The sequence below is a fragment of the Protopterus annectens genome, chromosome 7.part1, assembly GCF_019279795.1.
Source record: "Protopterus annectens isolate FY-2018-M chromosome 7.part1, PAN1.0, whole genome shotgun sequence".
In the NCBI taxonomy this organism is placed as follows: Eukaryota; Metazoa; Chordata; order Ceratodontiformes; family Protopteridae; genus Protopterus; species Protopterus annectens.
The window spans coordinates 478,843,959-478,857,463 of NC_056740.1; the positions used below are offsets into that span (position 1 = coordinate 478,843,959).

General features: G+C 44.4%; 1 protein-coding gene across 2 annotated transcripts in view; it reads left to right on the forward strand.

Annotated features, from left to right (window-relative positions):
- The window catches only part of BAP1 (BRCA1 associated protein 1), a 1,282,715-nt gene that overhangs the window by 981,324 nt on the left and 287,886 nt on the right, over nt 1–13,505 (forward strand). For both annotated transcript variants that reach the window (XM_044078929.1, XM_044078930.1), the window contains exon 14: nt 12,450–12,616. In XM_044078929.1, coding sequence (XP_043934864.1) covers nt 12,450–12,616 — 167 coding nt within the window. The remainder of the gene's footprint in view (nt 1–12,449; nt 12,617–13,505) is intronic.

The window sequence follows — 13,505 nt, forward strand, 5'->3', positions numbered from 1 at the left end:
ATTTTCCCAGCCTGTGAGAACCCGTGTGTGTGACACAGCTATAACACTCCCAGCCTGTGTGAACCTGTGTGTGTGACACCGCTGTAACACTCCCAGCCTGTTTGAACTTGTGTGTGTGACACGGCTATAACATTCCCAGCCTGTGAGAACCTGTGTGTGTGACACGGCTGTAACTTTCCCAGCCTGTGAGAACCCGTGTGTGTGACAGGGCTGTAACATTCCCAGCCTGTGAGAACCTGTGTGTGTCACACCACTGTAACATTCCCAGCCGGTGAGAACCTATGTGTGTGACATGGCTGTAAGACTCCCAGCCTGGAAGAACCTGTGTGTGTGACACAGCTGCAACACTCCCAGCGTGTGACAACCTGTGTGTGTGACACTTCCAGCCTTTGAGAACCTGTGTGTGTGACACAGTTGTAATTTTCCCAGCCTGTGAGAACCCGTGTGTGTGACACAGCTGTACCACTCCCAGTCTGTGAGAACCTGTGTGTGTGACACCGCTGTAACTCTCCCAGCCTGTGAGAACCTATGTGTGTGACACCGCTGTAACACTCCCAGCCTGTGAGAACCTGTGTGTGTGACACGGCTGTAACATTCTCAGCCTGTGAGAACCTGTGTGTGTGTGTCGCAGCTGTAACACTCCCAGAGTGTGAGAGCCTGTGTGTGTGACACAGCTGTAACACTCCCAGCGTGTGAGAACCTGTGTGTATGACACGACTGTAACATTCCCAGCCTGTGAGAACCCGTGTGTGTGACACGGCTGTAACACTCCCGGCTTGTGAGAACCCGTGTGTGTGTGACACGGCTGTAACACTCCCAGCCTCTGAGAACCCATGTGTGTGTGACACGGCTGTAACACTCCCAGCCTGTGAGAACCCGTGTGTGTGTGACACGGCTGTAACACTCCCAGCCTGTGTGAACCTGTGTGTGTGACACAGCTGTAACACTCCCAGTGTGTGAGAACCTTTGTGTGTGTGTGACAGCTGTAACTCTCAGTGTTTGAGAACCTCTGCGTGTGACACTCCCAGCGTGTTAGAACCTGTGTGTGAGACACGGCTATGACACTTCCAGCCAGCGAGAACCTGTGTGTGTGACATGGCTGTAACACTCTGGCCAGCGAGAACCTGTGTGTGTGGCACAACTGTAACACTCCCAGCCTGTGAGAACCTGTGTGTGTGAGACACTGCTGTAACACTCCCAACCTGTCAGAACCTGTGTGTGTGTGACACGGCTGTAACACTCCAGCCAACGAGAACCTGTGTGCGTGACACAACTGTAACACTCCCAGCCTGTGATAACCTGTGTGTGTGTGACACGGCTGTAACACTCCCAGCCTGTGATAACCTGCTTGTGTGTGACACGGCTGTAACACTCCCAGCCTGTGAGAAGTTGTGTGTGTGACACGGCTGTAACACTCCCAGCCTGTCAGAACCCGTGTGTGTGACACAACTGTAACACTCCCAGCCTGTGAGAATCCATGTGTGTGACACGGCTGTACCAGCCCCAGTGTGGTAGAACCTGTGTGTGACACCGGTGTAACACTCCCAGCCTGTGAGAGCCTGTGTGTGTGACACGGCTGTACATTCCCAGCCTGTGAGAACCTGTGTGTGTGACACGGCAGTAACATTCCCAGTTTGTGAGAACCTGTGTGTGTGACACGGCAGTAACATTCCCAGCCTGTGAGAACCTGTGTGTGTGACACAGCTGTAACACTCTCAGTGGCTGAGAACCTGTGTGTGTGTGACACAGCTGTAACACTCCCAGCGTGTGAGAACCTGTGTGTGTGACACTCCCATCATGTGAGAACCTGCGTTTGTGACATGGCTGTAACACTCCCAGCCTGTGAGAACCTGTTTGTGTGACTTGGCTGTAACACTCCCAGCCAGCTGAGAACCTGTGTGTGTGACACAACTGTAACACTCCCAGCGTGTGAGAACCTGTGTGTGTGTGACACGACTGTAACATTCCCAGCCTGTGAGAGCTTGTGTGTGTGACACAGCTTTAACACTCCCGGCTTGTGAGAACCCGTGTGTGTGACACGGCTGTAACACTCCCAGCCTGTGAGAACCCATGTGTGTGTGACACAGCTGTAACACTCCCAGCCTGTGAGAACCCGTGTGTGTGTGACACGGCTGTAACACTCCCAGCCTGTGTGAACCTGTGTGTGTGACACAGCTGTAACACTCCCAGTGTGTGAGAACCTTTGTGTGTGTGTGACAGCTGTAACTCTCAGTGTTTGAGAACCTCTGTGTGTGACACTCCCAGCGTGTTAGAACCTGTGTGTGAGACACGGCTATGACACTTCCAGCCAGCGAGAACCTGTGTGTGTGATATGGCTGTAACACTCCGGCCATCGAGAACCTGTGTGTGTGGCACAACTGTAACACTCCCAGCCTGTGAGAACCTGTGTGTGTGAGACACTGCTGTAACACTCCCAACCTGTCAGAACCTGTGTGTGTGTGACACGGCTGTAACACTCCAGCCAACGAGAACCTGTGTGCGTGACACAACTGTAACACTCCCAGCCTGTGAAAACCTGTGTGTGTGATACGGCTGTAACACTCCCAGCCTGTGATAACCTGTGTGTGTGTGACACGGCTGTAACACTCCCAGCCTGTGAGAACCTGTGTGTGTGAGACACGGCTGTAACACTCCCAGCCATTGAGAACCTGTGTGTGTGACACGGCTTTAACACTTCCAGCCTGTGAGAAGTTGTGTGTGTGACACGGCTGTAACACTCCCAGCCTGTCTGAACCCGTGTGTGTGACACAACTGTAACACTCCCAGCCTGTGAGAATCCATGTGTGTGACACGGCTGTACCACCCCCAGCGTGGGAGAACCTGTGTGTGACACCGGTGTAACACTCCCAGCCTGTGAGAGCCTGTGTGTGTGACACGGCTGTACATTCCCAGCCTGTGAGAACCTGTGTGTGTGACATGGCAGTAACATTCCCAGCCTGTGAGAACCTGTGTGTGTGACACGGCAGTAACATTCCCAGTTTGTGAGAACCTGTGTGTGTGACACGGCAGTAACATTCGCAGCCTGTGAGAACCTGTGTGTGTGACACAGCTGTAACACTCTCAGCGACTGAGAACCTGTGTGTGTGTGACACAGCTGTAACACTCCCAGCGTGTGAGAACCTGTGTGTGTGTGACATGGCTGTAACACTCCCAGCCTGTGAGAACCTGTTTGTGTGACTTGGCTGTAACACTCCCAGCCAGCTGAGAACCTGTGTGTGTGACACAACTGTAACACTCCCAGCGTGTGAGAACCTGTGTGTGTGTGACACGACTGTAACATTCCCAGCCTGTGAGAACTTGTGTGTGTGACACTGCTGTAACACTCTCAGCATGTGAGAACCTGTGTGTGTGACACAACTGTAACACTCCCAGCATGTGAGAACCTGTGTGTGTGTGACACGACTGTAACATTCCCAGCCTGTGAGAACTTGTGTGTGTGACACTGCTGTAACACTCCCAGCATGTGAGAACCTGTGTGTGTGACACAACTGTAACACACCCAGCCTGTGAGAACCTGTGTGTGTGAGACACGACTGTAACATTCCCAGCCTGTGAGAACCCGTGTGTGTGTGACACAGCTGTAACACTCCCAGTCTGCAAAAACCTGTGTGTATGAGACACTGCTGTAAGAACCTGTGTGTGTGACATGACTATAACACTCCCAGCCTTTGGGAACCTGTGTGTGTGACATTGCTGTAACACTCCCAGGCTGTGAGAACCGGTGTGTGTGTGTGTGTGTGTGTGTGTGTGTGTGTGTGTGTGTGTGTGTGTGTGTCAGTAACACTACCAAGCCTATAAAAACCCATGTGTGTATGATACAGGTGTAACACACTACCAGCTTGCTGAGAACCTCTGTGTGGCACAGCGTTAACATTACCAGTCTGCCACAACCTGTGTGTGTGTGTCTATATGTGTGTGTCTGATATACACTACCATCCTGTCAGAACCTGTGTGTATAGCATGGCAGTAACACTACCAGCCTGTGAGAACCTGTGTGTGTTTGTGTATGTCAGTAACAGTAGCAGTCTGTGATAATCTTTGTGACTGTGTGTGTGTTTCTGTCATTAACACTACCAGCCTGACAGAACCTGTTTGGGAGTCATAGTAACACTACAAGCCTGTGAGAACTGTGTGTGTGACACAACTGTAGCACTCCCAGCTTGTGAGAACCTACATGTGTGGCATGGCTGTAATGCTACCAGCCTGTGTGAACTGTGCATGGCACAGCAGTAACGTTACTAGCCTCTGAGAATCTTTGTATTTGGCACAGCGGTAACACTGCCAGCCTGTGCAAACCTGTGTGTGTGTCTGTAACCCTCCCAGCCCATGAGAACCTGTGTGTATGGCAGGGCAGTAACACTACCAGCCTGTGCAAACCTGTGTGTGTGTGCGCAACACTCCCAGCCTCTGAGAATGTGTGTATAGCACACTACCTGTACTAGCCTGTGAGAAACTCTGTGTGTGTGTGTGTGTGTGTGTGTGTGTGTGTGTGTGTGTGTGTGTGTGTGTGTGTGTGTGTGTGTGTGTGTGTGTGTGTGTGTGTGTGTGTGTGTGTGTGTGTGTGAGATTAACACTACCAGCTTGTGAGAACTTGTGTTTGTCACAGTAAAACCACTGTCCTGTGAGAACCTGTGTGTATGGCATGACAGTAACACTCCCAACCTACTGAGAACCTGTGTGTGTGACATGGCTGTTACACTCCCAGCCAGCCGAGAATCTGCGTGTGTGACATGGCTGTAACACTCCCAAACAGTGAGATCCTGTGTGTGTGACACAACTGTAACACTCCCCGCCTGTGAGACCCTGTGTGTGACACGGCTGTAACACTCCCAGCCTGTGAGAACCTGTGTGTGTGACACGGCTGTAACACTCCCAGTCTGTGAGAACCCGTGTGTGTGTGACACGGCTGTAACTCTCCCAGCCTGTGAGAACCCATGAGTGTGTGACACGGCTGTAACACTGCCAGCCTGTGAGAACCAATGTGTGTGACACGGCTGTAACACTCCCAGCCTGTGAGAACCCGTGTGTGTGACAGCTGTAACTTTCCCAGCCTGTGAGAACCCGTGTGTGTGACATGGCTGTAACATTCCCAGCCTGTGAGAACCTGTGTGTGTCACACCGCTGTAACATTCCCAGCCGGTGAGAACGTGTGTGTGTGACATGGCTGTAAGACTCCCAGCCTGGGAGAACCTGTGTGTGTGACACAGCTGCAACACTCCAAGCGTGTGACAACCTGTGTGTGTGTGACACTTCCAGCCTTTGAGAACCTGTGTGTGTGACACGGTTGTAATTTTTCCAGCCTGTGAGAACCCGTGTGTGTGACACAGCTATAACACTCCCAGTCTGTGGGAACCTGTGTGTGTGACACTGCTGTAACACTCCCAGCCTGTGAGAACCTGTGTGTGTGACACGGCTGTAACATTCCCAGCCTGTGAGAACCTGTGTGTGTGTCACGGCTGTAACACTCCCAGCTTGTGAGAACCTGTGTGTGTGACACGGCTGTAACATTCTCAGCCTGTGAGAACCTGTGTGTGTCACACTGCTGTAATACTCCCAGAGTGTGAGAGCCTGTGTGTGTGACACAGCTGTCACACTCCCAGCGTGTGAGAAACTGTGTATGTGACATGGCTGTAACACTCCCATCCTTTGAGAATCTGTGCGTATGAGACACTGCTGTAACACTCCCAGCCTGTGAGAACCTGTGTGTGTGTGAGACAGTGCTGTGACACTCCCAGCCTGTGAGAACCTGTGTGTGTGACACGACTGTAACATTTCCAGCCTGTGAGAACCTGTGTGTTACCTGGCTGTAACACTCCCGTCCTTTGAGAATCTGTGTGTATGAGACACTGCTGTAACACTCCCAGCCTGTGAGAACCTGTGTGTGTGAGACACTGCTGTAACACTCCCAGCCTATGAGAACCTGTGTGTGTGAGACACTGCTGTAACACTCCCAGCCTGTGAGAGCCTGTGTGTGTGAGACACAGCTATAACACTCCCAGCCTGTGAGAACCTGTGTGTGTGACACGACTGTAATATTTCCAGCCTGTGAGAACCTGTGTGTGTATGACCTGGCTGTAACACTCCCAGCCTGTGTGAACCTGTGTGTGTGACATGGCTGTAGCACTCCCAGCCAGCTGAGAACATGTGTGTGTGACACGGCTGTAACAATCCCAGCCAGCGAGAACCTGTGTGTGTGACACAACTGTAACTCTCCGAACCTGTGAGAACTTGTGTGTGTGACACTGTGGTAACACACCCAGACTGTGAGAACCTGTGTGTTTGACACGGCTGTAACACTCCCAGCCTGTGAGAACCTGTGTCTGACACAGCTGTAACACTCCCAGCCTGTGAGCACCCATGTGTGTGACATGGCTGTAACACTCCCAATGTGAGAACCTTTATGTCTGACACAGCTGTAACACTCCCAGCCTGTTAGAACCTGTGTGTATGATACAGCTGTAACACTCCCAGCCTGTGAGAACCTGTGTTTGTGAGATGCCTGTAACACTCCCAGCCTGTATGAACCTCTGTGTGTGACATCGCTGTAACACTCCCAGCCTGTGAGAACCTGTGTATGTGACACGGCTGTAACACTCCCAGCCTGTAAGAACCTGTATGTGTGACATGGCTATAACACTCCCAGCCTGTGAGAACCTGTGTGTTTGACACTGCTGTAACACTCCCAGCTTGTGAGAAACTGTATGTGTGACATGGCTATAACACTCCCAACCTGTGAGAACCTGTGTGTGTGAGACACTGCTGTAACCCTCCCAGCCTGTGAGAACCTGTGTATGTGACACGGGTATAACATTCCCAGCCTGTGAGAACTTGTGTGTGTGACATGGTTATAACACTCTCAGCCTATGACAACCTATGTATGTGACACTCCCAGCCTGTGAGAACCTGTGTATGTGACACTGCTGTAACACTGCAAGCAGACAATCCAAAAGGAAAAAACACTTTAATGACAAAACACAGCAGAGCTTTCGGACATAATCCTTCTTCAATACTACAAACTTATAAAATTTCTTTCATCTTATATACAGGCCCAAAGTAGTCATGTGGTTAACAGCCCAAAAATCACATGACCATAAGTATCACTCAATAAGGCAAAGTTAAAACAACACAGATAGCAATGATTCTATAGTACATAAAAAAAAAAAAATTAAATAATTTAAAATTCAGCTTGCTAATATGATTAATAATCAGTTACACATAAAATTCATATTGTAAAATTCATATTGTAGAAACAATATACATAATTATAAATTCAATCTACTGAGCTTAACCAAAATTGGTTTAAGGCTCAGCATACTGTTCAAGCCAGGAGAACGGTCACCAGCAAACCTTAAAATCCACTCATATTCTTTAATTTCTAAGAAGTTATTTATATCACCACCTCTTGGGAGGGAAAACAATGTCAATAACCGAATTTAAAAACATGATCTTGTCCACAATCTAACATATGCTTATATAAAGCATTTGTTTACACATCTTCTAATTTCAGACTTATGCTCTGTAATCCTCTCTTTCAACCTACAGTGGTTTTGCCTACATAAAAGATTTGCATAACACACAGGTAGCCAAATACACTATATGTGTTGTGTGACAAGTAGCTGAAACATAAAATTTAAAAGTTTTCCCTGTTACTGGATGAACAAAAAGGTCACTCCCTGTGTCAAAAATATCTCCACATCATGAACAATTGTGGCATTTACATGTACCATACTTAGAGGAAAGCGTTTTCACAATGTTGGTAGAAAAATCCTTATAACATAATGAATTTTTAAAAGTTCTCATGTTCCTATAGGCAAATAAAGGTCTATCACCCAATAAGGCCTGTAGTTCATTTGAAGCCATTAGTATCAACCAGTTCTTAAATATTATTTGCTTTATGGATGGTGTTGTAAGACTATATGCAGTTACATATCTAGTCACGTCCATACGCACATTCGTACTATTCATAGGTAAAGCATCTGACTCCAGTGGGTCAGATAGGAAGGTAGGAGCAAACTTAGTCTTCCTCTCCTGCATCACCTTATCTTTCTCCACAGAGAGTAGGACATTATCATATCCACTAGCAGAAAAATCCGCTAACATATCCTTTAATTGTAACTCAAAACAGCAGTCATCAGTGTTAAGCCTACTCAACCTTCCTAACTGGGACCTCATAATACCTTTAAAGATGTGTGGTGCATGCATGCTATGAAAGTGGGTGTATCTACCAGCACACACATCCTTTCTATGTGACTTAGTATTCATATGTCCATCCTTAAATATAACTTCTACATCCAAAACACAATTTCAGTCTTGGAACAGCTCATTTTAAACTTTAGAAAGAAGAAGCTCTATTCAAATAGTCAAAAACATATTCAATATGTCCAAGCTGCCCTTCAAAGTAGGAAACAATGTCTACAAAGCGTTGGAAAAATCAAATATGTTGTCTATTAGGGTTTAGATCACTCAAAATATGCTTACTTTCCCACTGGTAGAGCACTAGGTTAGCATAGGTGTTGGCTATGGAAGTACCCATAGCCACACCAGTGAGCTGAAGATGCGTAAGTTCATTAAAGAGGAAAACATTATTCTTTAAAACCACATCTAGAAGGCTACACCACGTTTCTATTTTACCATAATCAGGGTTTGGACATGAAGTCAAAAAATCTCTCAAAAGGTCAATCCCATCATCATTCGGTATGACCGTGAAAAGAGACAATGTCCAGAGTTACCAAATAATACTCATTATTCATCATTTGTTCCTTCTCAGTGTCATAGCTTACTCGTAACTTCTGTAAAAAATCAAATGTGTCACGTAGAACTGAATCACAATTATTCAAAAAAGGTTGTAACTGACCATGTAAATAAACTGACAGGGGTTCGGTCACCCAACCTGCTCCTGAGACTATGGGTCTCATAGGTGGATCCATGATTGACTTATGGATCTTAGGTATTCCATATAGGCGGGGTGTCAGGACAGGAACTGTTAAATAATTAAATAAATCAAGATCTATCTGACCCTGCAGCTGTAAGTCATAGATGACCATATTAACATATGATATACATTTTTTTACATCCATGCCTAAGCATCACTGGCATGGATGTAAAAAAATGTATATCGTATGTTAATATGGTCATCTATGACTTACAGCTGCAGGGTCAGATAGATCTTGATTTATTTAATTATTTAACAGTTCCTTGTCCTGTGACACCCCGCCTATATGGAATACCTAAGATCCATAAGTCAATCATGGATCCACCTATGAGACCCATCGTCTCAGGAGCAGGTTGGGTGACCGAACCCCTGTCAGTTTATTTACATGGTCAGTTACAACCTTTTTTGAATAATTGTGATTCAGTTCTACATGACACATTTGATTTTATAGAAGTTACGAAAAGCTATGACACTGAGAAGGAACAAATGATGAATAATGAGTATTATTTGGTAACTCTGACATTGTCTCTTTTCACGGTCATACCAATGATGGGATTGACCTTTTGAGAGATTTTTTGACATCATGTCCAACCCCTGATTATGGTAAAATAGAAACGTGGTGTAGACTTCTAGATGTGGTTTTAAAGAATAATGTTTTCCTCTTTATTGAACTTGCGTACCTTCAGCTCACTGGTGTGGCTATGGGTACTTCCATAGCCAACACCTATGCTAACCTAGTGCTCTACCAGTGGGAAAGTAAGCATATTTTGAGTGATCTAAACCCTTATAGACAACGTATTAGATTTTTCCAACGTTTTGTAGACGATTGTTTCCTACTTTGGAAGGGCAGCTTGGACATATTGAATATGTTTTTGGACTATTTGAATAGAGCTTCTTCCTTTCTAAAGTTTAAAATGAGCTGTTCCAAGACTGAAATTGTGTTTTTGGATGTAGAAGTTATATTTAAGGATGGACATATGAATACTAAGTCACATAGAAAGGATGTGTGTGCTGGTAGATACACCCACTTTCATAGCATGCATGCACCACACATCTTTAAAGGTATTGTGAGGTCCCAGTTAGGAAGGCTGAGTAGGCTTAACACTGATGACTGCTGTTTTGAGTTACAATTAAAGGATATGTTAGCGGATTTTCTGCTAGTGGATATGATAATGTCCTACTCTCTGTGGAGAAAGATAAGGTGATGCAGGAGAGGAAGACTAAGTTTGCTCCTACCTTCCTATCTGACCCACTGAGTCAGATGCTTTACCTATGAATAGTAATGTGCGATGGACGGCTAGATATGTAACTGCATATAGTCTTACAACACCATCCATAAAGCAAATAATATTTAAGAACTGGTTGATACTAATGGCTTCAAATGAACTAAAGGCTTATTGGGTGATAGACCTTTATTTGCCTATAGGAACATGAGAACTTTAAAAAATTCATTATGTTATAAGGATTTTTCTACCAACATTGTGAAAACGCTTCCTCTAAGTATGGTACATGTAAATGCCACAATTGTTCATGCTGTGGAGATATTTTTGACACAGGAGTGACCTTTTTGTTCATCCAGTAACAGGGAAAACTTTTAAATTTTATGTTTCAGCTACTTGTCACACAACACATATAGTGTATTTGGCTACCTGTGTGTTATGCAAATCTTTTATGTAGGCAAAACCACTGTAGGTTGAAAGAGAGGATTACAGAGCATAAGTCTGAAATTAGAAGATGTGTCGAAACAAATGCTTTATATAAGCATATGTTAGATTGTGGACAAGATCATGTTTTTAAATTCTGGGTTATTGACATTGTTTTCCCCTCCCCAAGAGGTGGTGATATAAATAACTTCTTAGAAATTAAAGAATATGAGTGGATTTTAAGGTTTGCTGGTGACCGTTCTCCTGGCTTGAACAGTATGCTGAGCCTTAAACCAATTTTGGTTAAGCTCAGTAGATTGAATTTATAATTATGTATATTGTTTCTACAATATGAATTTTACAATATGAATTGTATGTGTAACTGATTATTAATCATATTAGCAAGCTGAATTTTAAATTATTTAAAATTTTTTTTTTTTGTTATGTACTATAGAATCATTGTTATCTGTGTTGTTTTAACTTTGCCTTATTGAGTGATACTTATGGTCATGTGATTTTTGGGCCGCTAACCACATGACTACTTTGGGCCTGTATATAAGATGAAAGAAATTTTATAAGTTTGTAGTATTGAAGAAGGATTATGTCCGAAAGCTCTGCTGTGTTTTGTCATTAAAGTGGTTTTTCCTTTTGGATTGTCTGCTTGCAGTACTTTGGCACTGCTATAACACTCCCAACCTGGGTGAACCTGTGTGTGTGAAACGGCTGTAACACTCCCATCCTTTGAAAATCTGTGTGTGTGACATGGCTGTAACAGTCCCAGCCAGTGACAACCTGTGTGTGTGTGTGACACCGCTGTAACACTCCCAGCCTGTGAGAACCTGTGTATGTGACACGGCTGTAACACTCCCAGCCTGTGCGAACCTGTGTGTTTGACACGGCTGTAACACTCCCAGCCTGTGAGAACCTGTGTGGGGCACTGCAGTAATGCTGCCAGCACACCTGTCAAATACTTTGACCAAGAATTATGGACAGAGCCTAAAATAGAGACAAAGGCCAGAAATCAGGGACATTCATTTTTTAAAGATGTTTTAATGCACTTAAAAAGCCAGTACAACAGCAAGTTTTACATCGCTGTGCTTTTTGCAAACAGTAGTTCGTATGAAACTCAGAATTTCTGGCTTCAACCGATCAAGTCTCTGCTTATGAATATTCAGTGGGTAATTGGGTAATTGAATATTCATAAGCAACTACCTCACCCACCCACCCAATATGTGCAAATCCATTAGTAGGTGATCTATCGGTCAAGTTTAATTCATGCTTGATGTAATGGGTTTGCACATGTTCATGCTAGGAATATATAGACTTGGGTAAATCGTGTGTGGGAGGGGGGACAGTATTCTACACTTAGACTGGTGGAATCATGGCTGTCATGTGAAAGGGCAGGGGCCATCAGGATGTTGGAGTAAGGTAGCTAGTGGATTATAGAGTTACTGAGGTTGTTGTTAAAGGCATTTGTTTGGATTGATTGGGTTTCTTTTCTTCTGATTCTTTGGCTTCAGAAGCCTTTTTTTCCTTTCTGTTTTCAATTCCTTGCAGTTACCTAAGAGATCTTAGTTTAGTTTGAGGGCTATGTTTCATTACTTTGCTACCAAAATTGCCATCTGACGTTAAAGTCGAAAGACTGTTATTGACAAACTAGAAAAGTCTTCATTTTATGCTTGCATTTTATTACCTAATCCTACTAGTTATGTCAATTTCAGTTGTCTCCTTCACTTTAAACAAGACTTATACTAACTCGGTGTGCTAGAATGTGTAGGTGTGCTAGAATGTGTAGTGTGAGAGGAAGTGGACTGCCAAAATTCTGAACTGTGATATTTCTTGTTTTTATACAGACCCAATTACTAGTATTGCCAAAGGCTCTACTGCCAAATCAAATGAGGCTACTCCTTGTGCCAAGGTAGAGGATAACAGGAAATCACTGGACATGTCAGAAAGCCGTGAGAAAGCAACAATCAGCATAAGCAGTGAACATGCTGTTGGTGAAAAGTATTCCCCTAAAGTAAGTAAAACCTGCAGTATCTACAGCTGTGTGTGAATGCATGTAAACATCATATATACATATATATATATACTCACACACATATGCATATATAAATATATGGATAAATAAATATATATATATATATATATATATATATATATATATATATATATATATATATGAGACACGCACATATACACATACTTATGGTTCTGTTTCATTTCTTGCAGACCCAGTATTTGCATTTAATATGTTTTAATAACAAATGTGATTGTAATACCATCAGTTGTGTAATTTTGTTTCAAATGCAACCTTTCAGTGAGCTAACTAGATCACCTTAGAAGTCTCCAGCTGTGACTCTTTTCTTCATGCTTTTCACTCAGGTCCCTTCTTCACTTTGATAGACCCAACCTCCCTATACCTACTTCAGCGAATTCGGCTTCCAACATGATGTTATAGGTTCATAGGTTTTACTAGGCTAACAACCACAAGGGCATTTTTAAGCCTAACCTTGCATCCCAAATCTCTCACAAGTTCTGGTACCCTTGAGAAGTGTAAGTAGGGGCTTGGGAGATTAAACATTTACGAGCAGGGGCCTGGGAGATGAATCATTTACAGGCTGCTTTTTGTCCAGTAGAGACATATGTGCCAAACCAGGGATGACTTTCCTATTAAAAATCAAAATACCACCAAAAGGCAAGGTCATTTTTTTGTCTCTATACCTTGCCTTTTGGTGACAGTTTGATTTTTAGTGTTTTATTTGCCACTATTGGTTGTGTATGAATTTCCTTTTCCACATCCGATTGTCCAAGGGTAGTTTCTGGGCTGCATACCTCTCTCTCCAGCAGGTCCTATTTATATCACAGGCAAGGTTTGTCTTTAGAACAGGTAATTCTGGTGTTGTTTT